Genomic DNA, 27,433 nt, shown 5'->3' on the forward strand with positions numbered 1-27,433 from the left:
CATCAGCGAGGCCGAGGAGGGCGCACACAGTACCAGAGAGGTCCGGGAGCGCTCTCTCTCTCTCACTCCCATGTACATCAGAGAGGTCCGGGAGCTCTCTCTCTCACTCCCATGTACATCAGAGAGGTCCGGGAGCTCTCTCTCTCTCACTCCCATGTACATCAGAGAGGTCCGGGAGCGCTCTCTCTCTCTCACTCCCATGTACATCAGAGAGGTCCGGGAGCGCTCTCTTTCTCTCTCACTCCCATGTACATCAGCGAGGTCCGGGAGCTCTCTCTCTCTCACTCCCATGTACATCAGAGAGGTCCGGGAGCTCTCTCTCTCTCACTCCCATGTACATCAGAGAGGTCCGGGAGCTCTCTCTCTCTCACTCCCATGTACATCAGAGAGGTCCGGGAGCTCTCTCTCTCTCACTCCCATGTACATCAGAGAGGTCCGGGAGCGCTCTCTTTCTCTCTCACTCCCATGTACATCAGCGAGGTCCGGGAGCTCTCTCTCTCTCACTCCCATGTACATCAGAGAGGTCCAGGAGCTCTCTCTCTCTCACTCCCATGTACATCAGAGAGATCCGGGAGCTCACTCAGTAAGGACCGCACACAGACACAGAGCTAAGATAGTAACAAAGTCACTAACATAGTTACTACGTTAGCTCTGCGTCTCATTCAGCAAAGACTGCACACCAAGACGCTCTCACGTGCGCATCCCTGTACGCAACCAACAGTCACAACCGCACCTACACACACCGTGCGCTCTGTCACCCTCCACCCAATCTCTAACAAGCCAAAGACAGTGCAGCACACCCGGTGCGGACCTCTCCCTTCATATATATTAAACACACAAAGGCCAAACTCCCAGGCAGCCGTGGTTATATTATCAGTCCTAAGAAATACAAACTATGAACTTTCCTCTCCCTCCTGATACAGGTACCGGTCTCCAGCCCCCCCCCCCCCCCTCCCAACTAAGGGAGGAGCACAGGCAATCAGAAGGCCCCAGGGAGGACGACACAAACAGAGCCCTCCCACCGCTCGCTGCAATTCCTCTTTGCAGAGGATCTGGCGGGGGACGTTAATAAAGCACCTCGGTCCTAGGGAGAGAAGGGAGAAGGAGACAGAGGGAGGGAAAGAGAGCCGACGAGACGCAGAGGGAGAGAGAGAGAGAGAGAGATACGGAGAAAGGGTGTGAAGAGACACAGGGGAGGGAAACAGATACAGAGAGAGGAGAGAGGACGGGACAGAGAAGACAGACGGCAACCAACAACTTCATATCACAAATAAATTAAAAAAAAGATTGATTGATCCCTGTAATGTTTCCCCTGACCCCTATTACCTTGCCCCGCCCACCCTCTCAACCCCAAAAGCTCCAGTGATCCAAAACTGCCCTTCAGCCCTTCCTCCCGAGCACCGCACTCAGCCACCTCGGTCCTTTAAAGACAGTGAAAGCTTTTCGTTCGCGGCGGCGAGCCTTTCGCAGGCTCGGGGACGCCACAGCGCGGCACCGGCCTTCCAGAGTTCGGGGATGCATTCCCTGCCCGGCCCGGCAGCGGAGATGGTGGCAGTTCACGCCGGCTCTTTTTCTTTTTTTGTCTCGCCGTGGCCTCGCCGTGGCCTGCGGCTCTGCCGCCTGGAAGAGTCGTCCCCACCCCCAGGGGGTTTCCTCGCAGAGCCGCGGGGGTCAAAGGGCACGGCGAGGGAAATCTCCACGCGAACCAGTGTTTTAAGAGAGTTTGCTCTCCCCCCCCCTCCTCCCCCAATCCTTTGCGCAGTCCGGGGGGAGGGCGGGGGAGGCAACGGAGGGAGAGACGCTCCCTCCTATCCCTTACTCTTCTCCGTCTCCTCGCTCCTCCTCTTTGTCCTCCAGGAGAAACGAGAGGCTGCCCTTGGAGGGGGCGGAGAGGGGCATGCGGTGGGATCTCGCCCCCCGGTGGAAGGCGGCGGCGGCTGCAGGGGCCGTGCGGTTGTCTCCCCGCTCCTGCCGCAGGAAGGGGGGCACGGTGGAGCTCTTGATCTGGATGACCCGGGTGTCCATCACCTCGCAGTCGATCTGCATCATCGCCTCGTAGCGGCGCGAGGAGTTGTAGGCGCTCTCTGCCGAGAGAAGAGAAGGCAAAAGCGAGGCTTCAGAGGGGGCGGGACGCGTTCTTACGGGGGTAAGAGGGCTTCCTGCCCGGCTGAGCATGATCACGGGGGGGACGGCGGCTGAGCCCTCAAATCTTCTACCCCTGGGAAAGGGGTCCCTGGTGGCCCCTGAAAGTTGCCTTCTCTACATCTCCCTCTGCACGACGGCCTGGCCGCTTTTATTCCCCCCCCCCCGAGACTCTTCTCTGACCGAAATCCCTCTGGGGACGGCACAGGGAGGGGCAGAGCCCCCAAAGCCGGACACCCGAGTCAGGGAGGGAAGCCAGAAGCCCCGGCACGGAGGCGACACGGGAGAAGAACGGGTGCTGTGCTTCTCTGGGGAGAGCCCGGGGGGGGGGGGGGGGTGCTATCCTCCGCTCTCACCCCAAGCCAAGCCACAAGATACCCCCCTCCCACCCTGGGGCCGACAGAGGGAGGGAGGGAGCGAGCGGCGCGGGCAGAGCCGGGACGTGCACGGAGAGCAGGAAGGAGCAGACAGAGAGAGAGAGACGGGGGGGGGGGGGGGGGGGGCCCGGCCTGGGCTTCCGCTTACCATTCAGGGCCATGGCGGGCATCACCAGGGACATTTTGGGCCGCGTGGTCTTGTTGTGGCTGATGGCAGGAAGCAGCAGGTGGTCCTGGAGGGTACAAAACGGGGAAAAAACAAAAAAAAGAGGCTTTAATAAAAGGGAAGTCGCAGAGGCAGAGAGAAACCCCCCCCCCCCATGTGGATCTGCACGGCCCCCACCTCCAGCCACTGACTTAGCGCTGGTGCAGCGGAGGCGACACCCCCCCCCTCCGTCCCGTCCCCCCCAGGATAATTAAACGTCGGGCAGCCGGGGGCCCGGAGCCTAACGCCTGCGCCGGGGGGGGGGGGGGAGGGGAAGCGACGGGGAATTCTCACCCTCCTGAAGGAGACCACGTAAAAGGTGTCCTCCCTGCGGTCGATGGCCCCCAGGAACTCCTCGTAGGTCTGGTCCAGGCCCCGGTACAGCTGCAGCTGGCCGGGGGGCTCCCTGAAGCGAAAAGCAGACGCAATTACATCCAGGGGGAAGGGGGGGGGGGAGCTAATCAGATCAGAAGGGGCAATTATATCCCCCCCCCCCCCCACAGCCACCCGCCACCGAGGGCCGCGGCTGCCGCCTTCTTCCAGGGCTTTTCCTTCCTGGGTCAGAGGTCGCCCCTCCCCCTGCTTGCCTCACCTCTCCAGGTACCTTGGGGAGTGGGCGGGAAGGTAGCGGGACAGGCTCAGGGTCTTCTTCTGCTGCTGCACCTTCTGAAAAGGCAAAAACGGTAAAAATATCAATCCCCCCCCCCGACGCACCCTCACACCCCCCCCCCGACGCACCCTCACCCCCCCCACCAAAGAGAAAACGGGGTGGGGTTGGCCCTCGACGCTCCCTGCCCGCCATCCCCCCCCAGATGAAACGGTGGGATAATATTCACCCCCCCCACCACCACCATCACCTCCCCCGGCCTGGGGGGGGGGACACGGTTGGGCTCTCACCTTGACGGCTCGCGCCCTCCTGGGCCGCGAGGGCTTCCTGACGATCTGGTGGCGCCGGACCCAGCCACTGAGCTCATCAGCCAGCCTGAGCGGGGAGAACAGACGAAGAAGTCCCCGGAAGGACGATTACAGGGGAGGGGCCCCAGCGGTTCCACATACAACACCCCCCCACCCCCCTGAACCCGGCTCAGAGGGGTCTCCGAAGGTATCAGGCCACCCTCCTGCAGACCCGCCCCTTCCTGTTCAGCACCGGTCTCCCGCCACAAAATGTCCGCCCTACCCACAATGCCCTGCACCAGCCCTACAGGCTTCCCAGGAGCCCCTCCTGCTTCGTATTTGTGCTGCCCACAGCTCCGCCTCCATCTCTCACCCCTCCCCCCCGCGGGACTCCCTTTGCCTCCGCTCACCTGAGCGACTCGGTCCGGTTGAACTGACGGCAGTCCGAGGACAGGAAGAGCTGGTCGAGGTCGCGCAGCACCAGCTCCTTCACGTCGGAAACGCCGGCGCTGATGTTCCTGTGGGGAGGGGGGGGGGAGAGCAGGAATTCTAGTGAAGCTGTAACACCCACCCCCCCCCCCCTCCCCTCCCACAGCAGAGCGGACCCGCTGGACGCCCCCCCAAACGGGCACGCAGGCCGCGGGCTGGGTGGCGTCGGTGATTTGCCGCAGGCCGGGAGCGTCTGCAAGTTAACGTTCCACGTGTGGGAGGGAGGGAGGAGGGGCGGAGGCGCTGTACCTGAAACGCAGGCTGTGGCCGCTGCCTCCCAGCGTCTGTTCGTAGGCCACCGTCTCCTCACTCCGCTGCTGCTGCTGCCGCCGCTCCTCCCTGAACTCCAGGAGGTGCCTGCTGCTGTGCAAGGCCTCCGTCTTCAGGGGCTGGGCCTTCCGCTCGCTTATGCTGGGAGCCACGACGAAGAGACGAGAGAGAGAGAGAAGGCAAGGCACCTGTTTATCAGTCTTTATCGTTCCTTCTCTCGCAAGCAGCGAGAGCCTGGTGGTGCGGGAGGGGGGCGGGAAGGGGGGGGGGATAGGCCCCGAGAGCCGAGCCGATCCTCTTACCTAACAGGGCCAAAATTAAAAGCGATGAAGAGCAGCAGGACCATGACACAGACCACCTTCCTGTTCCCTGAGCCGAACTTCAGCTCCGTGTTCTGCAAAGAGGAGAGAGAGAGAGAGTTACCGGGAACCAGAAACAGCTCCCCCCTTCCGCAGCCAGAGCACCTCCCTGTTTCCTCAGGCCGAGCTTGCATCCGCCCCCCCCTCACCTCTGCCAGCGCTCCCTCCAGTCGCTTCCTGAGCAGGGCGTTCTCCCGGTGCAGGCGCTCGTTCTCACACAGCGCCTCCTGCAGTCTGCTCTCCAGCCCCTGCAGGTACTCCTTCTTCCTGCGGCGGGACTGGCAGGCCGACTCCCGGTTCTTGATCATCCGCTGCTGGCGCTTCAGCTTCTTTTCCTGCCGGGGGAGACAACAACAGGGTAAGCTCAGCAACCCCTCTCCCTTCCTCTGGTCCCACGCCGGCCCCTCAGGAGGAGATGGGCACAGCTGCACGAATCTCCCCCCCCTCCCCCTCCCCCGTGCGCCCGGAGCTCACTCACGTCTATTTCAGGGGCGCAAGGGGCCGGCGGCGGCCCGGGGGCCGGCACAATGTTCTTCGCCTCGGTCTTGGACGGGGGCACCACTCCAGTCCTGGCAGCTTTCCCTGCGCCTCCCTTCGCTGCCTGTGCTTTGACGAGACCTGGCACGGGTAGAGGCAGCAGCTCGGCTTGTGCCAACACCACCGGCGGCGCTGGAACTAGAACGGAGGAAAAGACAGAGCCAAGTGAGAACGGGCAGCTCAGATCTGACCCACGGAAAAAAAAAACCAAAAAGCAAGGTGCATTTCACCTGCAACCCTGCTGTAAGTGATCCTCTGGCACCACCCGCTGGCCAGACGGTGGAAATGCATCTCCTGATCATCCCAGGGCCCTTTGCTTCTGGTTACTCCCGCCCCCCCCCCCCCCACCCACCCTGGCAGGGAGGAGGTTACCTGTGAGAGACGGTTTGACGGGCAAGGGCTGTGGCAGGGCTGACGGGGAGCTGCTGGGCAGAGTCTGCACGAGGATAGCTTTGGTGGGGCTGGAAGCCTGGGGCGCTATCGGCACGGAGCTCATCAGCATGGGCTTGGGCTGGATGGCCGGCTTCCTGCTCACGAGGCCGCTGGCTTTACGCTGGGTCGCGCTTTTACCTGTGAACGGGGGTAGGAGGGTGGGACAGGCGGAATGGGAACAGGGCGCAGACGGACAGACAAGAGGGGGAAAAAAGGGGGAGCAGACGAGGGAGGAAGAGTGCGCCGCAGGCAGCAGAAGGGAGGAGGTGAGAGAGAGAGAGAGAGAGAGTCGTTGTACAAGATCAGACACCGCAGGGTCAGTTTTCTGTCTACTGAAGATTTAAACACAGACAGACCCCTCTCTTTGTAGGTCTCTGACCAGGGACGCGAGGCAAATCAGCCCGGCCCGCCACAACCCCTCACCGCGGGCACGATCCTCTCCCACCGCGCCCTACTGCCGCCGGCGGAAGAGCTAGAGAGCGATACTTCTTTCCTGCATCCGTCTCCTCCTCTGCCTCCTTCCTCCCCGAAGTCCAAAAGCCCCCCCTCCCCCCCCTACAGTCTCGGAGGGAGCCGCCGGCACCTCGCGGTGGCGCTCCAGACCGGAGCCCGCAGAGGCAGGGAACGATGACTGAAACGCAGGGTCCTCCCAAAGGAGGAGGCCTGGCAGCTCACCCCGATAAGTGTACTCCCCACCCCCCAAGAGATGGCCCCGTGTCTGCGTTTGAGCAATGGGGCTTCCCCTCTGCAGCTGTACGAGGGTGGATTTCTGTCCACGCCTGTGCGAAGGTCCGTGTGTCCGTCTGGGCACGCGACCCTGTGCACGTTCCACCGCAAAAAAAACACCGCATGCAGGGAACAACCGGCTCGAGCGGAACAGGCAGGGCTAAAAGCCGGAGAAAACCAGCTTTCCGGGAGCCGGTCCGCACGAGAAGGCCTTCCGTGAACCCACGAGCGAATTAACGTGCAAGGATCCCCCCCAGGCTCTTTCCAGGGATCACAGTTCACGAACATCTGCGGGCCCGGCGGGAGGCAGAGCGGCGAACTAGAACCCCCCCCCCCCACACACACACACACACACACCCCCAACGTACCCGCCGCTGCTCTGCGGCTCTCCTGGACAGGCACCACGCTGATCTGCACGGCGGTCAGAGGCGGCGACAGGACATCCCCAAACAGGCACGGCGGGGCCAGGGACTGCTCCAGCTTCACAGAGGAAATCTGCAACGGGAGGAAGAGGCGGCCAAAATGAGAGGACGAGGAGGAGTCAGCAAGGAGGAGCAGGAGGCAGCGAAAGGAAGGGGGACTGGGAAGATGGTAAGGAGGAGGAGATAATGATCTGAGGAGAGGGTAGAAAGAGAGGGAAAAGAGCGGGCAGTGACCCCCTGTCTTCCCTGTGTATCTATAAACTATTCTCTATCCCCTATCTCCCTCTGCTCTTTTCTTTCCCATCTCATTCCCTGTAGCTCTGCTCTTTTCTTTCCCGTGTGTCTCTGCTCTTCTTTCTCCTCCCCTCCCTGTTTCTCTGCTCTTCTCTCCGTGTTTCTTCCTATCCTGTATCTCTGCTCTTCTCTCTCCATGTCTCTGCTCTTCTTTCTCATCTGCGTCTCTGCTCTTTTCTTTCCCTTGTCTCTGCTCTTCTTTCTCCTCTGCATCTCTTCTCTTCCCTGTGTCTCTCCTATTCTCTCTGCTCTGTTCTCTCCCTCATGTCTCTACTTTTCTCTGCATCTCTACTTTTTTCTCTCTCCTTTGTGTATCTTTGCTTTTCTCTCTCCTCTGCATCTCTTCTCTCCTGTGTGTCTCTGCTCTTCTCTCTCCTCTGCATCTCTTCTCTCCCGTGTGTCTCTGCTCTTCTCTCTCCTCTGCATCTCTGCTCTTTTCTCTCCATGTCTCTGCTCATCTCTCTCCTCTGCATCTCTTCTCTCCCATGTATCTCTGCTCTTCTATCTCCTCTGCATTTCTGCTCTTTTCTTTCCCGTGTGTCTCTGCTCTTCTCTCTCCTCTGCATCTCTGCTCTTTTCTCTCCATGTCTCTGCTCTTCTCTCTCCTCTGCATCTCTTCTCTCCCCTGTGTGTCTCTGCTCTGCATCTCTGATCTTTTATTTATTTATTTAGGATTTTTATATACCGACCTTCTCAATACAAGTATCAAATCAGGTCGGTTTCCAAAGAACAAAACTATCGCGGTTAAGGCGTTACAATAAACAGAGTTTCTGAACATAGGAACATCAATAAATAAATATTACATAGACAACAGTAACTCGTCAAAATAACGTGGATAAATATAGGGAATAGCTAAATAGGGGTAGTGTAACTTGGGATATATAGTTAATGGATTTTCTCTCCCTTACGTCTCTGCTCTTCTCTGTATTTCTTCTTTTTTTCTCTCCCGTGTATCTTTGCTCTTCTCTCTCCTCTGCGTCTCTGATCTCTTCTCTCCTCTGTGTGTCTCTGCTCTGCTTCTCTGATCTTTTCTCTCCCCCGGGTCTCTGCTCTTCTCTGTATCTCTACTTTTTTCTCTCCCGTGTGTCTCTGCTATTCTCTCTGCTCTGTTCTCTCCCTCACGTCTCTGTTCTTCTCTGTATCTCTACTTTTTTTCTCTCCCCTGTGTATCTTTGCTCTTCTCTCTCCTCTGCGTCTCTGATCTTTTCTCTCCCCTGTGTGTCTCTGCTCTTCTCTCTCCTATGTTTTTCCCTAGGTGTCTCTGCTGTTTTCGCTCCTTTCCCTTCTGGTGTCTCAGCTCTTTGCTCTCTCTCTCACTTAGGCTCTCCACTTTTCACCTCACTCAGTGAACCAGCTTAGTTTTTTTTTTTATACTTGTATTTCATATTTTACATTAAGAACCTTGAATGAAAAAAAAATTCAATGTTAACATTTCCAATATAGTCCAATAACAGAGGAGAGTACGCAACAAGTCTAGGAGCAGACAAAATAAGGACGTTTATCGTAAAAAGAAATGTTATTTTGAGGCCATTTCTTAAATTTTAAGCCCTGTTCTCCCACGTCCAGCCTTGTTGGTTTCACCCACTCTCTTAATCAATGAAATTTCCAGAATCTATTTTGTCCCGTAAGCTCTTCTGAGCAGGGACGACCTCTTATGTGCATTTGTACAGTGCTGCGTACATCGGGAGTAGCGCCACGGACGTGGCAAGCAGTAGCAGCAGCTGTGATGGGAGGGGAGGCATTTTAAAAGGGCAGAGGTCAGAGAGCAGCTCACCTGCTGTGGGACGTCGCTGGAGGAAGAGGAAAGAGATGAGTCCGAGCAGTGAGACGAGGAGGGGGACACTGGCTCCGACTTCACCTGCATCTCTGCGGAGAGAGAGAGAGAGAGCGCGTGATGGGAGGGAGGAGAGACAAACAGACAGACTCATCAGCTCATTCATTCCGGGATGCGATCGGCTGCTGGCAGGGAGCCCCCGACTCTTCAACGACCACGTGGGAAGAGGGAAGACGGCCAGGGAGAGAAGGGCGGGGTGTGGCCAACGTCCCCTAGGAGAGGAAGACCCGGGCGGCTGCCGCTGGCGGGGCCCGGAGGGAGGGTGTCTAGAAGGAGAAGGGTATAGGGGAGCGCCTGGAGGACGGGAAAAGGGAGGGCAAACTAAGGAAAACATAAAGGGAAGAAAGCAAAACCCAAAAATAGCCAAAAGGGAAAAAAGCACAAATACGCTACACAAAAACACATTTTCTTGCTTCCTAAACATTTTTGACCGGTGCTTAAGTTTTCTAAATATTTTTCTATCCCGGCACGGAGGACGCCTTCATTCAACAAAGCGAGTATGTGTGTAAAACTGAGAGGAAGAACTCCTGAGCACATCTGGAGGCAGAAGCCACTCGCACTGTGCACATCTAGAGATGGGAACCACTAGCACGTGGCACACCCGGAGGCGGGAGCCACTCGCACCCCAGCACTGGGCACATCTAGAGATGGGAACCACTAACACGTGGCACAGCTGGAGGCGGGAGCCACTCGCACCCCAGCACTGGGCACATCTAGAGATGGGAACCACTAACACGTGGCACAGCTGGAGGCGGGAGCCACTCGCACCCCAGCACTGGGCACATCTAGAGATGGGAACCTCTAGCATGTGGCACATCTGGAGGCGGGAGCATTTCGCACCCCAGCACTGGGCACATCTAGAGATGGGAACCACTAACACGTGGCACACCTGGAGGCGGGAGCCACTCGCACCCCAGCACTGGGCACATCTAGAGATGGGAACCACTAACACGTGGCACACCTGGAGGCGGGAGCCATTCGCACCCCAGCACTAGGCACATCTAGAGATGGGAACCACTAACACGTGGCACACCTGGAGGCGGGAGCCACTGGCACCCCAGCACTAGGCACATCTAGAGATGGGAACCTCTAACACGTGGAACATCTGGAGGCGGGAGCCACTCGCACACCATTACTTTGCACATGTAGAGATGGGAACCACTAACACGTGGCACATCTGGAGGCGGGAGCCACTCGCACCCCAGCACTGTGCAAATCTAGAGATGGGAACCACTAACACGTGGCACACCTGGAGGCGGGAGCCACTCGCACCCCATTACTTTGCACATGTAGAGATGGGATCCACTAACACGTGGCACATCTGGAGGCGGGAGCCACTCGCACCCCAGCACTGGGCACATCTAGAGATGGGAACCACTAACACGTGGAATATCTGGAGGCGGGAGCCACTCGCACACCATTACTTTGCACATGTAGAGATGGGAACCACTAACACGTGGCACATCTGGAGGCGGGAGCCACTCGCACCCCAGCACTGTGCACATCTAGAAATGGGAACCACTAACACGTGGCACATCTGGAGGCGGGAGCCACTCGCACCCCAGCACTGTGCAAATCTAGAGATGGGAACCACTAACACGTGGCACACCTGGAGGCGGGAGCCACTCGCACCCCATTACTTTGCACATGTAGAGATGGGATCCACTAACACGTGGCACATCTGGAGGCGGGAGCCACTCGCACCCCAGCACTGTGCAAATCTAGAGATGGGAACCACTAACACGTGGCACATCTGGAGGCGGGAGCCACTCACGCATGAGCACACTGCACATCTAGAGATGGGAACCACTAACACTGCACAGCTGGAGGCGGGAGCCACTCACAGGGCACATTGGGAGTACGGAGAGCTTCCTACCTGGAAAGATATCACCGTTGACCAGGCTCCAGGGAGAGGCTGGGGCTCTGGGGTCCAGGCCCGGGTCCATACTGCTGTCAAACTGCAGGAAGCCAAGAACAAAGACGGGTGAGGTAACCTGGTTAGACGGGGAGGCATGAAGACAAGAGGCTGGGGGAGGAAGCTTAAGAAGAGATGCGATGAGGTAGATCTCCGGAGGGGGAGAAAGGATGAGCAGAGACAACGAGGAAAGAGAAGGGGGAGAAAGAGATATGAGGAGAAGGAGCAGGGAGAGGCTGGGGGAGGAGGTGGGAGATACCAGGCAGGACGGGGGTGCCAGCCCAGCAGCAGGAAAGTGTCAAGAGACACCCCCCTTTCACAGAAAAGGGGAGTCGGAAGCATGGCGGGCCCTCCCGGGATAGAGGCGGTGGAGACAAGAACGGGAACGGAGTTCCCAAGGGCGCGGGACAAAACACAAGAGGATCCCCTGCCGCCTAGAGAACGGAAGCGAAGGAAATGGGGAGACTCCCCTATTACATCTACGGTTTACACTTAGGCAAGGGGGCGGCCCGCACGGAACGGCAGCTGTTACTACCCTTAACGGGGGGGGGGGGGGGGGGGGGGCGGCCCGCACGGGACGGCAGCTGTTACTACCCTTAATGGGGGGGGGGGGGCGGCCCGCACAGAACGGCAGCTGTTACTACCCTTAATGGGGGGGGGGGGCGGCCCGCACGGGACGGCAGCTGTTACTACCCTTAACGGGGGGGGGGGGGGGCTTGGGGGGCGGCCCGCACGGGACGGCAGCTGTTACTACCCTTAACAGGGGGGGGGGGCTTGGGGGGCGGCCCGCACAGAACGGCAGCTGTTACTACCCTTAACGGGGGGCTTGGGGGGTGGTCCGCACGGGACGGCAGCTGTTACTACCCTTAACCGGGGGGGGGGGGCTTGGGGGGCGGCCCGCACAGAACGGCAGCTGTTACTACCCTTAACGGGGGGCTTGGGGGGTGGTCCGCACGGGACGGCAGCTGTTACTACCCTTAACGGGGGGCTTGGGGGGCGGCCCGCACAGAACGGCAGCTGTTACTACCCTTAACGGGGGGCTTGGGGGGTGGTCCGCACGGGACGGCAGCTGTTACTACCCTTAACGGGGGGCTTGGGGGGTGGTCCGCACAGAACGGCAGCTGTTACTACCCTTAACCGGGGGGGGGGGGGGGGTTGGGGGGTGGTCCGCACGGGACGGCAGCTGTTACTACCCTTAACGGGGGGGGGGGGCTTGGGGGGCGGCCCGCACAGAACGGCAGCTGTTACTACCCTTAACGGGGGGCGGCCCGCACGGGACGGCAGCTGTTACTACCCTTAACGGGAGGGGGGGGGGGCTTGGGGGGTGGTCCGCATGGAGCGGCAGTTACTACTACCCTAAAGAAAAAACCCAGTGACTGGGCAGACTGGCTGGACCACGGTGGTCTTCGGTACGTTACTCTGACGGCCCCTGGGGGAGGGGAGGAAGGGGCCACGGGGGGGGGGGGGGGGGATAGGGAGAAGGAAGAAAGCGAGGGCGGGTATTTACCAAGGCATTCTCGTCAAAGCACTGCAGCAAGCGGGTCTGCTCCTCCATGTCCTCCATGTAGTTGTACAGGCTGGCGTCTGCAAAAGACAGGCAAAGCCGGACAGGAGCAGGCACGGAGAGGGTCATTCCCGCAGCTTTAAGAGGGGCTTCCTCCACGCACGCCGGCCACCTGAAAAATCCCCCGCCCCCCATCCAGCTGAAAGCCAGAGTCCCCGGCGCGTGAGTTCAGGGAGGGGCGACCAGGTACGGCGGTGACCTCCCCCCCCCCCCCCCACCACCTCCCTTTTCAGGCCTGGGCGGGCGATTTTCCGGCAAAATTCTCGCGCCGGTTCCCCTTTGTGAGCCGCCCCAGGATTAAGGCGCTCCCCCCGCGGGGATCGGCGTCTAGCTTCCCCCCCCCCCGCAGGGATCGGCGTCTAGCTTTCCCCTCCCATTGGTGCTTTCTCCGTACAAAAATAACGACCGCGGATTTGAAACCGTAAATCCCGCGCTCGCCGCTTCACGCCCCACCCCCTGGACTGGAACACGCTCCTCGGGACACACCTCGGGTTTTTGTTTGCGACCTATTCATTTTAGAGAGCCAACGAGCCCGACATTACCGGACTCGTTTATAAGCCTTTTAAGAAAACTCAAAAGGGGTATTTAGCGATCCTGGGCTTCCGCTGCGCCGCTATCATAAACCTTCCCGCGCAAATTATCCGAGAAGCCTTTTTTTTTTTTTTTTTTAATTTTCTTTTTCGGCCGCATCTAATATCGAAACGGACTCCCAAATACCCAATCCGCAAAGCTTAGGGGGGACAGCAGCAAAGTTAAATTAACCGTCCTCGCGCTGTCATTTCCTGTCTCTTCCCGAAACTCTCTGGACACCTGGGCGTCCCCCGTAACCCACATCCTCTGATTCACGTATAAAACGCGAAGACGCTCTCCGTTATAGTTTGATGAGGTCCTCCGCTCTTTCTGCAAACATTTAAGAGCATTTCTCCATGCACCCTGCCAATCACCCCCGTTTCGATTAATATTCGGACCCGCATCCCAGCTAGCGATGAGCTTAACCGGCCCTCCAACAAACCCTCCCATAATTTAGAGGTTACTCTACTATTTCCTCCTGAGCTCAGCGCACTTTTGAGCGAGGATGTCCCTCTGGGGTAGACGTCTCGAATGCGTACATAAGCAGCATCTTCCTACTTATCAACCCAAGTCACCGAAAAGTACCAACCACCTCATCCTTCCACAGCGGACCAGCGTATCGCGGCCATCACGCTCCAACATTTCCATGGCCGCCGCAAAGGGACATGCTGCTATTTGCAAAGGGACTGCAACTTGGGGAGACGTCACTCGCCGGGATTTTAAGAAACCGGCCAACTATTTGTTTTTAAAAAAAAAAACAAAACATTTAGTGCCCGCCCTTCCTACGTTCAGTGCGACAGTTCAGAACTGCCCTCCGTGCTCAGAGCGTGCGCTGTTATTGGGGCATTTTTTGCCTCTCTCCCCTTTCAATTCCCAGGTTCGGTCATAAGGGGGACCCAACCGTCTGCAATGTATGGAGCAGGTCAATCTTTTAGAGCCTGAAACCTAATTGCCCAGCAGTAGAACTGTACATTAGGGAGGGACGTTCCTCCCCTCTCTTTCAATGTACACGTTTGTTAAATATTTTCTTTATATATATATTTTGAAAACAATAAAATGTTATTGGTGCAAGTGTATAAAGCATGGTTTTTATTGTACATTGGCGCTTTCTTTTCCATGGAGGAAGTCTTCCTGCATATATGTATATGTGTTACACGGTTTAGAAGGATACAGAAGAATTGGTTCTTACCCTGCTACTAATCTTCGTTCCTGTAGTACCACAGATCAGTCCAGACGCCTGGGTTTGGCCTCCCTGCCAGCAGGTGGAGACAGAGAGAGTTTCACAGGCACCGCCTCTTAACCCGGTGTGCCACCTGCAGCTCCTCAGTTATTACTCAGCACCCAAGGCCAACACCTGCACCCTCAGGGAACTAAAGGACAAACCTTTCTTCAGGCCCCTCTCTGCACAAAAGCCAGAAGTTGTGCCACCGAAACTCGCAGAGGATCAACCCCCACGCTCCCTGCACCAAGACTCAAAGACCCTCCACACCCGGACATACGCCAAGGAAGCAGGAGGTCTTGCAAGCTCGCAACAGAGTAGAAATAACATCCTCAGGATATTCCCTTTTCTTCGTCAATTGTCTCCTTTCAAAAGCGATCCCCTTGATCTGAAAATACAGGACCCTGCCGCGGAAGATTTGGTAGATGGCCCGGCCTCAGGGGGCGGGGTCCACTGCTAGATTGACCAGATCCGCAAACCAAGGCCTCCGTGGCCACTCTGGAGCCATGAGAATCACCTTTCCGGGTGGACCTCCATTCTCCTCACAACCTGGCCCACCAGAGGCCATTGGAGGAAACACGTAGATCAGAACGTCGTGTGGCCAAGGAAACACCGGCACATCAACCCCTTCCATCCCATGCTCCCTTCTACGACTGAGGAAACACGGTGCCTTGGCATTCCTCCGAGTTGCCATCAGATCCATGAGGCGTGCCCCGCCTGCGAGAAATGAGAGTCATTGCTTCCTCTAATAGCTCCCATTCTCCGGGATCCAAGTGCTGCCGGCTGAGAAAATCTGCCTGCACGTTGTCGGATCCCCGCTACGTGCGCTGCCGCTATCACGGCCAGATGCTGCCCCAGCCAGGAGATCAGTGTCTCCACTTCCACAGCAACTGCTCGATTCTTGGTGCCTCCCTGGCGGTTGACGGAGGCCACCGTTGTCGCGCTGCCTGACGGGACTCTGACTGCACGGGTGCGCAAAAGGAGGCCAGGGAACAGAGGACCTGCAAGTAATCCAGCGGTTAACAGCGGCTGTCTCTGGAAAGGCGCCCGGCAGCCTCTCCGCACGCGGTGCAGCGACTGCCACGCGGATTGGGCCCAGCACCGAAACAGACCGCGCGGCACACGCCCAAAAAAGGAGATGCGCTGGGAGCCCCAACGGGATATCACCGCTCACCCGGAGCCCTTGTGCCACCGACGGGAATCAACAACAAAAAAAAAGTTCCTCGTCCTTTATTCTATTTTTTTTTGTAAATAAACTTTATAAAACAAGACAGAAAACAGAGACTGGTAGCCTTGTCTGAAGGGTGGAAGGCTTCTCCCAAGTCTGAGGGTGAGAGAACCAGACCACAGGCTGTCATCCCCGGCGTGGATCAGCGAGCTACGAAGGGTCCCCAACCCCTGCTCGTCCTCCTCTGAAAACCAGGAGGGATGGGCCCACCAGGACCTGCCAACCTCCTTGGGAGGGAATTTCACCTCATCTGTCCTCCTCTATGTCTTTTTATTTTACTTTAGGTACAGAACTGCACGCTCTGCACCTTCTCCATCTGCTACAGTCAGAGAAATACTGAGGAGATGCAGGTGGCACACCAGGTTAAGAGACGGTGTCTGTGAAACTCTCTGTCTCCACCTGCTGGAGGGGAGGCAAAACCCAGGAGTCTGGACTGATCTGGGTATGTTCAGAGAAACTATTTTTAATAAATTAATCTATTCGTATGCCCATTAAGTTCCATAAAGGTTTTTGTAGGAATGTGTCCAGGTATATGTTGGAGGAAGTATAATAATCTGGGAAATACCTGTATATTCATTTTAAGAAGGTTGATCCTAGTAATCCAAGATATGTAAACATTCATGAGTACCAGATCTTGTATTTTAGGGGGGGGGGGTCACTGTAATTCCTAAATATATACATTTAATGGGCACATACTTGAAAGAGGCCAGAGTCTAGGATCTTCGATTTGAGGGGCAACCACTTTTCAGAAACTTTCCAAAAGTTTATCTTTTACCTTGAGCTTATACCACACTTGCTCGATTTTTCCATCAATGCAGGGGCTGATTTGTTTGCAACTGGTCAGGTAGATAAAGACATCATCTGCATATAATGAATTTTATGAGACTCCTCCCCTGCCTTTACACCACTTAATCTTGACTGAATCTCATTTTCTGCGCCAAAGGCTCAACTGACAAATGAAATAGCAGCGATAAGGGACCTCCTTGTCTAGTTCCTCCCCTTATCAAAAAAATATTCTGACAATTTACCATTAATTAAAAGCTGGGCTCTTGGATTTAAACACAAAGATTTAATACTGGTTATAAAAAATATTCAGTTAGACCAAAGCATGATCACTTAATTCTAGCGAAAAAATGAGACCTGAGATTTTTTTTTCCTGTCGGTCAAAGAGCCTCCTGCTGTAGGATTGACCTTTTACAAATCCCGTCTGGTCCCTGTTTAACAATATTGGCAATATTTGTTTCCATCCTAAGCTATAAAACTAGCTCACAATTTCTATTTCCACTGTTGATACTGTCCCACTAATAAATGCCACCTGTTTTGGCTCCAATTTTGCCAGTGAAATTTGATCAAAAAATATTTTTTTTTTAGCAACATCTCAGTTACAGAAAGGCCTCCTTTTCACTTGGCTAAAAAGTTTATGCATACTTTAGGCAGGAAAGGGCTTTACAATTGTCAGACAGGTCAATTTAACCAGTTAACTGGCTTCTGAAATCTGCCCTCTCCCATGTTTTACTGCGGTAGCCGATGTACCAATGTCAGGCCAAGAAAAGCGTCTTGAATCTGAAGCAGTGAGAGAGGGGCATGGATTGGGCAAACAGGAAAACTCCTGAAACCTGATGTCGCCCGTCTGCTACGCCGTACTTGTCACAGTCTGAGAGCCCCTGCAGGATTAGCCACACTCGAATACAGAGTTCCAAACATGGTTTTATTCACAGATGCACGTTCCACAGGAAAAACGTTAAGAACTTGATTTACAAGCTGCAGAATGTTACTTAACATGCTTTAGGTGTAGCCCTCACATTCTGGGTACAAGGTTTCACGCCTCCATAATTTGCACCAAGGCCTGGTCACACAGTAAATCAACACAGGCGTACAGAAATACCACAGGTCTCCCCCGGAAACCCTTAACGTAGCCCCTTCTAGCAATCTAATTACTGGGGGATGAAATCTAGGTCCTCAGGGGCGAGGGCTGCAGATCTAGGTTTTGGCACATAAGCAAGCCCTTGATGATTGTACAACTTTAGTTTGTCACGGCCACACTGTGGCTGAAGGGCCAAAATGACTCTGCTTAGTCTTGAACTGGGTGACTGCTGGGGTAAGGGGCTCGGGCTTTGCCCTCGAGTCACAACGTGACCTGCAGCTTCACACGAGGACCAGAGATGCTGAGATGTTGGGTGCATGGGGCATTCCCCTCTCTTGGTGTGTCTATAGGGTGCTGCCCTCTTGGCATTCATATCTACAGGGCTCACAGTGTATGTGTGTGGGGCACTCTCCTCTCTATGGGATATTGTCTTCTTGGTGTACACATCTACAAGCTACTTCTCCCCCCGGGCCATTCTCCTCTTAGCATATGAATCAAATTTTATTTAAAGTCCACTTTTCCTAAAAACTCAGAGGATATGAACAAATGTAAATAAAAAAAAAAAATCAACATGAAGCAATTAAATACACAAACTCGACATTTAAAACAATGTAGAAAGCACAGAAACAGCAAAATAAATTCAAACAATTATACAAATCCAATAAAGACAAAAGCAATAAAATATTTGACCATGCTACTAGGGGACATTCCTACAGAACAGCAAGTATCTCTCTCTCCCTCTATCTTTTTCTAAATGTTGAAATGGAGAAAACAAGTGCAGAAGTAGTAATACATTAAGAAGATTATTCTGTACATTCAAGTACTTTACAGTTTTCTAAGGTGAAGTATGTGCATTTTTTTCCCTGTGAAAATTATCTTAGAACAACCACCCCGCATATTTTCCCCAAGAAAAGTTACGCACTTTTAAAAATTAAGCATTAACTTATGTGCAAAGCCCTTCCCCTCTTGTTAGTGTGGGTAAAATGACATACAGAGGCCCTAAGCAACTACTTTTACATGCAGACCGGGTGGGCATTCCCACAAATAAACTACTGTTTTACTTGCACAAATGGCTAAGAGTGCAATTTAAAACCCTGTTGGCACTCTGTATGCATGGTTTGCACCTGCAAGGGAGGAGATGCAAAGAACCCCTGTCTTTACCTTCACTCCCCCTTTTTTTCCAAGTGGCTAAAAGCCGGTGCTGTGAAACCACATGCGTACTTTTATTCACACACACGGGGGGCGGGGGTCATTTTTTAAATGTGTCTACTTGCAGATAAACAAGAGCATATCCAAGTAAATATTGCCTAAGTAGTGCAGGAACCTCTTACACATCCTCTTAGCTTTACTGTATTGTAAATACTGCCTCGCACTTCTATCAAGGCTACCCTGCACAACATTTTCCATACAATACGTTGAAGATACCATATATCCCTCTTCCACATTCCCAACGATAGCCTGGAGGATGGTGAATTGAAATTGATTTTTTTTTTTTACATCCAAGCCAAGTGCTGAAAGTTTCTCTTCCCCCCTTCTGGAGGTTTCCCAGCAGCACAGGTCAGGGGTGTGGGCTTTTCTTCAACAGATGGGACCATTCCGGAAGAATACAGGAGAAAAAAAAGAAAAAGCGACAGCTGGCTATGTCCTGATTTAAGAAATCCTCCTTGAATAAAAATCACCACAGAAAGACATTCCTCGTCAGCTCGGGAAGAGTTTTCGATACCTGCTATAGGCAGAGTTACTTATGATCACCTTCACATCTGCAGCACCATCGTCAGGTAAAACGCAGACATCCTGCACGGTTGCCTCTTTGTAGAGCCAACTCAACTGCGGTCCGGCCAAGTCAATTCTAATGGTCACGACCTGTTTTTCGGTGGCTTTCAACACCCTGCTCTCCAGCTCTCGTTTCAGTTCCTCCAATCCATAGCCATGAAGCGCGGAAACCGGAAAGGCGCCCGGCTCGGCGGGCTGGTACCGCCCCACCAAGTCCACCTTGTTGTGCACCTCCAGGATGGAATCGAGCAGCCGCCCGGGGAGCCGCAGCTGCTCCAAGGCGGCCAGGACGCTGCTCTTCTGGTTCGCGGCCTCGGGGTGGCTGACGTCCCTCAGGTGCACGATCAGGTCCGCCTGGGCCACGTCCCGGAGGGTGGCCGAGAAGGACTCGATGAGGCTGTGGGGCAGCTGCGAGAGGAAGCCGATGGTGTCCACGTACAGCACCGGCATGCGGCAGGGCAGGAGGCCGGCGTGCACCGTGACGTCCAGCGTGGCGAAGAGCCGGTCCCGGGGCCGCAGGCCGGCGTCGCCCGTCAGCGCCTTGACCAGCGTGGTCTTGCCGCAGTTGGTGTAGCCCACCACCGAGACGACGGGCAGCTCGCGCCGCTGGCGCCGGGCCCGCAGCAGGCGCCGCCTCTCCTCCAGCTTCCGCAGGGCCCGCCTGAGCTTCAGCTCCTTGTCCCTCAGCAGGCGCTGCTGCACCTCCAGGAAGGTCTCGCCCGCGCCCTTCACGTACCGCGAGGCGGGGCCCGCCGCCGCCCTGCCGGCCCAGCGCGCCGTCCCGCAGCGCGGACCTCAGCAGCGGGAGCTCGGCCAGCGCCAGCTGCAGCTTGGCCTCGCGCGTGCGGGCGTGGGCGCGGAAGACGTGCAGCACCAGCGCGTGCCGGTCGTACACGCGCACGCCCCAGGCGGCCTCCATGGCGCGGCGCGAGGCGGCGGGGAGCCGCTCGGCGTTCAGGAAGACGCCCGTGGCGCGGCTGCGCCGGACGCTCTCCGTCAGCGCCCGGAAGCTGCCCGCGCCGAACACCAGCTTGCTGCCGGGGGCCCGGGTGGGCAGGATGAGCGACTCCGCCACGCTCCAGTCCGGCAGGCTGCCCACCAGGGCCGCGGCCTCGGCCAGCCGCAGCTCGGCCGTGGTCAGGCGCGGCTTTTGCGGGCCCCACTTGACCTCGGGGTGGACCAGGAATATCCGCTGCGCCCCGGGGGGCAGGGCCGCGGCCGGGTGCTGGGCCCACAGCTCCTCCTCGTCTTCCAGCTCTGCATCTTCCTCCGAACCCCCATCATCATCTTCTTCTTCCGCCTCCTCCTCCTCTACCGGCCACGGCGGCTTCTCGGAGCCCGGCCCTTTCCCGGCTGCGCGGGCAGTGGTGAAAAGGGCGCGCCCGGGGCCGCCGGCGGGAAGGCGCGTGATGGCAGGGGCGCGCGCCGCTCTGCAACAGACAACGACGGCGGCGCGTGCCTTCCACAGCGCGCGCAGCATTGCGTTCGGCCACTCTCGCGCCGCCCCGGGGCTCGAGAAAAGCCGTTCCGCACTGACGCATGCGCGGGGGGCGCCTCTCGGCCTAGGTACGGGTGCCCAGAGGGGGCGTTCTCCAGGTGCGAAAAAGCGGAGAGCGTCGCCTTCGCTCACGCTGGTTTCTCTTCCCCAAAACATAAAAATACATTAAAAAAAAAAAACCTTTGAAATGTCAGACACCAAAGGTGAGGCCCCAGCGTGACTCCTCCTCGTGCTCCCCGCGCGCCAGAATGGCCAGCACAGTCAAAGTGCGATGCATCGAGAGAAGTAGCACATAAATTGGAGCCAACCTCAACGACGCATAAAGGCACAGACGGGAGTGAAGATTCTCACCCACAAAGCCCTGGGGAATCACAAGCTGCAAAGGGAAGACCTTGCTGCAAGAGATTCCCCAGTGCTTGTTTCTGATTTTGAAGATTGTGTGCATTCATTTTCTTCCCCCTTCTCAGACAATTTAGACATCCCTCCTAACGAGTCACCGGAGACAGTTAAGAAGCTCAACGGCCCTGCAGAAAATGCATCGGAAAAAGTCCCATTCCTGTTGCAGGAATCCAACATCCAGTCTGCTCAACCACTAAATGCGGTGCCCGCACATGAATCCCTCCAAAAACCTTCAGTTGTGATGGTGGAGAATAGCAGTATAAAATACAGGGTACAGGATGCCCCTGGACACCAGAAGGTCCGGTTGCCACACGAGTCCATGTTAGTAGGAGTGGAAGACTAGCCTGTTGGTTAGAGCAGTGGGCTACGAACCAGGGTTCAAATCCCACTGTCACTCCTTTTGACTTTGAGCAAGTCACCTTCCCCTACATTATCTCAAGTACAAACTTAGAGCCTGATTCTCAAAGCATCCCCCCCCCCCCCCCCCCCCATTTTCTTAAGTGAATCAGGCAGTTAGATTGTAAGCCCTCTGGGGATAGCTACAGTACCTTAATGTAATCCGCTTTGGAAGTGCTAGGCACATGACATGATCAGCTTATGACATGGCATCAAGATGCACGGGAATTGCTATAGCGCCATGAAGACTGGCATGGCTGAAAGCTTCTCATTTGAGGTGTCATAGTGGATAACACATTGAGGTGTCATAGTGGATAACACATTGAAATCGTCGGTTCAGTGTGCTGCGGCAGTCAAAAAAGCAAACAGAATGTTGGGAATTATTAGAAAAGGAATGATGAATAAAACGGAAAATGTCATAATGCCTCTGTATCGCTTCATGGTGAGACCGCACCTTGAATACTGTGTACATTTCTGGTCGCCGCATCTCAAAAAAGATATAATTGCGATGGAGAAGGTACAGAGAAGGGCTACCAAAATGATAAGGGGAATGGAACAACTCCCCTATGAGGAAAGACTAAAGAGGTTAGGACTTTTCAGCTTGGAGAAGAGACGACTGAGGGGGGATATGATAGAGGTGTTTAAAATCATGAGAGGTCTAGAACGGGTAGATGTGAATCGGTTATTTACTCTTTCGGATAGTAGAAGGACTAGGGGACACTCCATGAAGTTAGCATGGGGCACATTTAAAACTAATCGGAGAAAGTTCTTTTTTACTCAACGCACAATTAAACTCTGGAATTTGTTGCCAGAGAATGTGGTTCGTGCAGTTAGTATAGCTGTGTTTAAAAAAGGATTGGATAAGTTCTTGGAGGAGAAGTCCATTACCTGCTATTAAGTTCACTTAGAGAATAGCCACTGCCATTAGCAATGGTTACATGGAATAGACTTAGTTTTTGGGTACTTGCCAGGTTCTTATGGCCTGGATTGGCCACTGTTGGAAACAGGATGCTGGGCTTGATGGACCCTTGGTCTGACCCAGTATGGCATTTTCTTATGTTCTTATGTTGAGGGAAACTGCATATGACGGGATAGCTGACATACCTTCCCTGGGAGACAATCTTTTAGACACAGAGGCCCAAGAAACAGCCTTTGTCATCAATGATCACTGTACTGCTATCCAAATGTTAGCCTCAGCTTCAAACAAGCAGTCATCTCAGAGAAGATTCACACAATCTTATTATAGAAACAGCTATTATGCTGTTACTATCAAAACTACAGACAGGAAGAGGCCGGCCACAGCAAAGGAAGTATGCAACAGTCTCTTGAAAACCTTTCGCAGACCTTTGGAAAGTTAAAAAAAAAAATCTTCCAGTGGGGGGAAGACCTCGTTATTTTTCCCTGAAGATGGAGTGAGATTACGGCAGAATCCTGGTTACTGTCAATAATCCAAAATGGGTTTTTCAATTTTCAACAAACCCCTGTGTTAAACTGCACGCACTGAGTAAGTCTACCCGCACAACACAGAGATAGATTGAGTCTACAAGTAATCTTCATGCTCCGGAAGAAGGCAATAGAAAAGGTGCCCAGAAATCGAAAAAGGAAGGACTTTTACTCCAGATACTTCCTGATCCCCAAGAAAATCAAGAGGTCAGAGGTCAATCTTAGATCTCAGAGATTTAAACTCACATCTCATCAAAGAAAAATGAATTAATCGGAAAGCATCCTGTTTCTAAATAGGAACAGTTGGCTAACATCGCTAGATACGCAGGTCTTCCAGATCCCCATTCTCTCTCTCGATGTACCGGTTTGCTGCACACTCCTGTCTCGGCATGAACATCTATGTGGCGCTCTTTTTGACCTGTACACATCTATGGGATGCTCTCCTCTCACTATACACATCTCTAAGCCACTCTGCTCTTAGGGTGCAAATTTATGGCACACACATCTATGGGATGCTCTCCTCTCACTATACACATCTCTAGGCCACTCTGCTCTTAGGGTGCAAATTTATGGCGCACCCCAAGAGCATGCAGGTGTCCAGGGCACTTGCAGTTCAGCGTACAAGGGTACACGGTGCTCGCCTTCCTGTGTTCACATCTATAGGGTACTATTTTCATGGTGCATATGCATGCAGGGTGCTTTCCTCTTAGTGTACAGGTGTACACGGGTGTGGGGTGCTTACTTCATGGCATGCATGTCTAGTGGGCACGCTCCACTCAGGATACACACGTACAGAGTGCTCTCTCGTTGTACAGATATACAGGGCTTTGCAGCATACAGGAGCTTGGGATTCTATGCAAGGTGCTTTCCTCGTGGCATATACCACTTTGGGATGCTCCCCTCTCAGCATACGCATAGGCACATCTTTCTGATATACTCTGCGCTGCGACTCCCGATTCAAGGCTGCTAGTAGTTCACACCCTGATGCTCTTGGGCATGGGGAGCAGGTGGATCTTCAACAGCCATCTCCTCCTTCTGCCGGTCCCCACATTAGAGGGACCTCTATCCACAGAAAAGGGTGGTAGGCTGCAGTGTGCTGAGGCAGATTCTGTCCCAAACAGCCAAGAACGTGCGAATGTGAGAACGCAGAGCTCAGACTGCATTATGAGCATGTCAAACAAGGGTACACTTACAGCATGCAGCTGTAACCGCAGTCATGCAAATATACACAGCTCTGCTGCGGAGAACACATACAGAGGGAGAGAGGATGAGACATACAGATCTCTCTGCCTTTATTATAGTACACACACAAAGCATACAAACCACGACAAGATGGCATATAATAACCAACCTTGCACCAAAAGGTGAAACACAAACACACATCCAGGCACCCCTTAGTTGGAAAAGGATCCATCCCACATCCAGGCTGTGCAGTTTAAGACTTAAGTGCCAGGGAAACGAAACACAGCTATGGATGAAATCAGGGCTCAGTGTGTTGCTGTCTGTTCTGTACCTATTTTGTAATGGAAGGAGACATTAAACTGAAAAAAAACCAACAAAAACTTAGAACAAAGGAGGCAGCTCAGCCTGAGAGAACAAGTTTTCCAGGAACTACACCCAAGCCCCATCATGTACCCAGAGTGGGCTGGCAGAAGCTTGCAGAATTCAAACCGGTTCCTCAGGAGATGAAAGCACTTACAGCAGCAGAGAGAGAGAGAGAGAGAGATGGCAAGGCACGGCTCTAAGTCCTGTCACATGGCCAGAAAGATACAGGAACAGCTTCATCATGGAAGGAACCGAAAAGGAATGGTGGGGTACCTGCGTCGCTGTAACTAAAGCTGATGGGATTCTTTTCTCACCGTGTGACAGTCACAGTGTTTGTTTAAAATTATTTGTTAATCATGCTTTGCAAAGGTCAAAGCAATTTACAATAAAAACATTTAAAAACACACTAAATGACCAAAAAACAACCGACGCTTCTGTTGCTGTCCTTAAACCATGTTTGTACAAATGACCCCCCCAGTTACAAAAATCACCATGCAAGAACCCTCGTTATTTAGTAGTTTTAAAGATCAGCATTAAGATTTTAAATGTTATTCTACAGTGGCTCGGCAACCATTGAAGCGATACCAATACAGGGGTTATGTGGTCGATTCGACGCCCAAGTCAACACACGGGCCACCGAGTTTTGTAAAGCACGCGGAGCCAGTAAGGAATCCTCTGGAATTCCACGCAAGAGCGCCCCACAGCAATCGATCCCAGAAAAGGGTAACAACTGCAATGCTGTTTGAAAATCATCCCGAGACAGAAGAAGCTTAAGGCTCGTAACATTCGCAGCCCATAATAACCGGCCCTAATGATGTTAGTAATGTGTACTTTCATAGATAAGATTTGGATCAAGTCGAACACTGAGATCATATACATGATCAGAAAAATTAAACACATGACCTCCATGATCTAATGAGAGGAAAATCCAAGGATACAGGTCACCTCCCAAGTAAAATAATCTCGGTTTTGGAGAGGTCTAATACCAGAAATAGCCATTTCTGAATTGTACCTAAATAAATTTCAACTAACTTCAAAACACGAGCTACGGAACGATTTCTTGGTACAAAGAACTGTGTATCATCTGCATAGACACAAAATGTCAGGCCCAACTCTGCCAGCAATTTATATCAAGGGGCCACACAGATATTAAAGAGGGTTGCTGAGCCCTTAATCACACTCAGAAGGCACACCAGCAGCACAAACCTGCTGAAAATACCCACTGAGACATGAAGGAAAGCACTTAAATGCAACCCCTCCGACACCAAACCAAAGAATTTAACGATCCCAAGGGTCAAATGTTCATGACACAACCATAACAGGATGTACATCTGGCCCCAGAAAACAGTTATCAACCATGGATAAGAACAAGGTTTCAGTATTACGGCTTTTCCTAAATCGTAATGCAAGCTCCTGCCCACCCCTTGGAGCATGAGAGAAAGCATTGGGAGTCTGGCAGCTGGCCTCCACACACCTCTGCCTTTCTCTCAGCCCGAGCGAATGCAGGAAAGAAAGCCGAGTCTAAGAAAGATTTGGTTGCTTAGGAAGACAAAGCCATTAACTATTATTATCCCAGTAGAAATAGGAATGAGCAACAGGAAAGGGATACTTTCAAGAGACTTAGGCCGGCCCATTGTCAGAGACAGGCTGCTGGGCTCCATGAACCATTGTTCTAACTCAACAGGGCGCATCTTACCTTCTTTTCTTTTGCAATACATCCTACTGTTCATATATCATGTCAATTTGTTTCTACCTGGAGCCCTCATCTGTGGGAATGTCCTCAAAACCCAACACTCTCTCAATATATAAATGCTCCCTGCCTTCAACCTTGCAGTCACAGCTGAGGAAGAGACCTGTGCAGTTCTCAAAGCTCATTGTGTGTTGGTCTAGTAAAAGATATCATCACCATCTGCAGAAGCAGCGCTGGCACAGCTATTTACAGCTCTGCAGCACACACGCAGCCTAACAACCAGATGGGATACCTTGCATGCACAGGCATGCAACACCTATTTGCAACATGTATAATAAGTACACACACACTAATCCCTGTAATGGATGCATAGTGCATATACATGGGAGTCTTAGTTTCCAGGGTTTATCTTCCCTGGGAAGATATCAGTGTTTATTATAATTAACCAAATGGCAGAAAATCAGTGGGGGAAAAAAAGATCCCCCTCCCCCAATGATTTTCTCATTTTCATTGGTGATAACTAACACTGGCAAACTCCCAGAGAAAATAAAATAGAAACTGAAAACGAAGGTCCGTATATACCAAGTGTCGTCCACGCCAGTCCTGCAGAGCCACTGTTTTTCCTAGATATCCCCAATGAACATGCAAGATCTGCAATTAAAGGAAGCAGTGCATGCAAATAGGCCTCATGCATATTCACTGTGGACATCCTGAAAAACCAGGTGTCCGTCTGGCCCTTCCCTTCAGGACTGGCCACTCTGCATATGCGCAGGGCACACAAGTGGTACCTAAACAGGTTACAATCCACACACCTTCCCCGAGCTGTCCTTATGACCCCAAAAGGCAGTCTGCTTTTCAGGATAGCGACCATGAATATGCATGAGATTCATTTGCATAGACAGCATATGAGAATGTACTGCTTACAGCAACTATTACTCTGAGCATCACTATTGGCAGTACAACCGGGGGGGAACTGTAGTATTACGGTTACATCTTCCACGCCCTCTCCCCCGTGCTGGAAGAAGACAGCGGGAGGGCCCAACGTCACTCCACCCTCCCCACGCGTTATACTACGCTCCATGCCCCTGCCTCTCCGATAGCGCTCACAATACACTTCCGCTTCCGGTCCCCTCACCCCAGTCCTCGTTGCTGAGCAGGTTGTCCCGGAAGAAGCGGCTGTCCAGCTCGCTGATGTACAGCTCCGTGCCCATGGTGGCGATGGCAGCGACTCCGGGTCCGGACGGGTTCTACACAGTCTGCGCTCCGCCGCTCTTTCCGGCCCGCCCCCAGCCAATCCCGGCCGCCGTCACCCGGGGCAACCGCCAATCGGCGCCCGTCCTCGGAACCC

General features: G+C 53.9%; 2 protein-coding genes across 4 annotated transcripts; both read right to left on the minus strand.

Moving 5' to 3' along the window:
• Window positions 1-808: 808 nt before the first annotated feature.
• Window positions 809-27,375, minus strand: ATF6B (activating transcription factor 6 beta). 3 transcript variants are annotated; one of them, XM_029585890.1, is made up of 16 exons: window positions 27,221-27,375; window positions 12,404-12,480; window positions 10,858-10,939; window positions 8,922-9,013; window positions 6,800-6,926; window positions 5,646-5,843; window positions 5,215-5,411; window positions 4,886-5,071; window positions 4,680-4,771; window positions 4,357-4,518; window positions 4,029-4,136; window positions 3,622-3,706; window positions 3,329-3,390; window positions 3,019-3,130; window positions 2,668-2,752; window positions 809-2,084 (listed from the first exon to the last, which is right to left on the minus strand). In XM_029585890.1, the coding sequence occupies exons 1-16, from the start codon at window positions 27,294-27,296 to the stop codon at window positions 1,816-1,818; spliced, it is 2,010 nt and encodes a 669-aa protein (XP_029441750.1). In that variant the 5' UTR covers window positions 27,297-27,375; the 3' UTR covers window positions 809-1,815. The 3 variants fall into 3 exon arrangements, with proteins under 3 accessions (XP_029441750.1, XP_029441749.1, XP_029441751.1); XM_029585889.1 differs by having other exon boundaries at window positions 3,317-3,390; XM_029585891.1 differs by lacking the exon at window positions 27,221-27,375 and adding an exon at window positions 13,620-13,775 and having other exon boundaries at window positions 3,317-3,390.
• LOC115081433 (putative GTP-binding protein 6) lies at window positions 17,165-21,454 on the minus strand. Its single transcript, XM_029585892.1, is given in 2 exon segments — window positions 17,165-19,855; window positions 19,857-21,454. Coding segments are annotated over 2 exon segments (1,728 nt in total). The 5' UTR covers window positions 20,769-21,454; the 3' UTR covers window positions 17,165-19,039.
• Window positions 27,376-27,433: the final 58 nt, after the last annotated feature.

The sequence above is a fragment of the Rhinatrema bivittatum genome, unplaced genomic scaffold, assembly GCF_901001135.1.
Source record: "Rhinatrema bivittatum unplaced genomic scaffold, aRhiBiv1.1, whole genome shotgun sequence".
NCBI lineage: Eukaryota > Metazoa > Chordata > Amphibia > Gymnophiona > Rhinatrematidae > Rhinatrema > Rhinatrema bivittatum.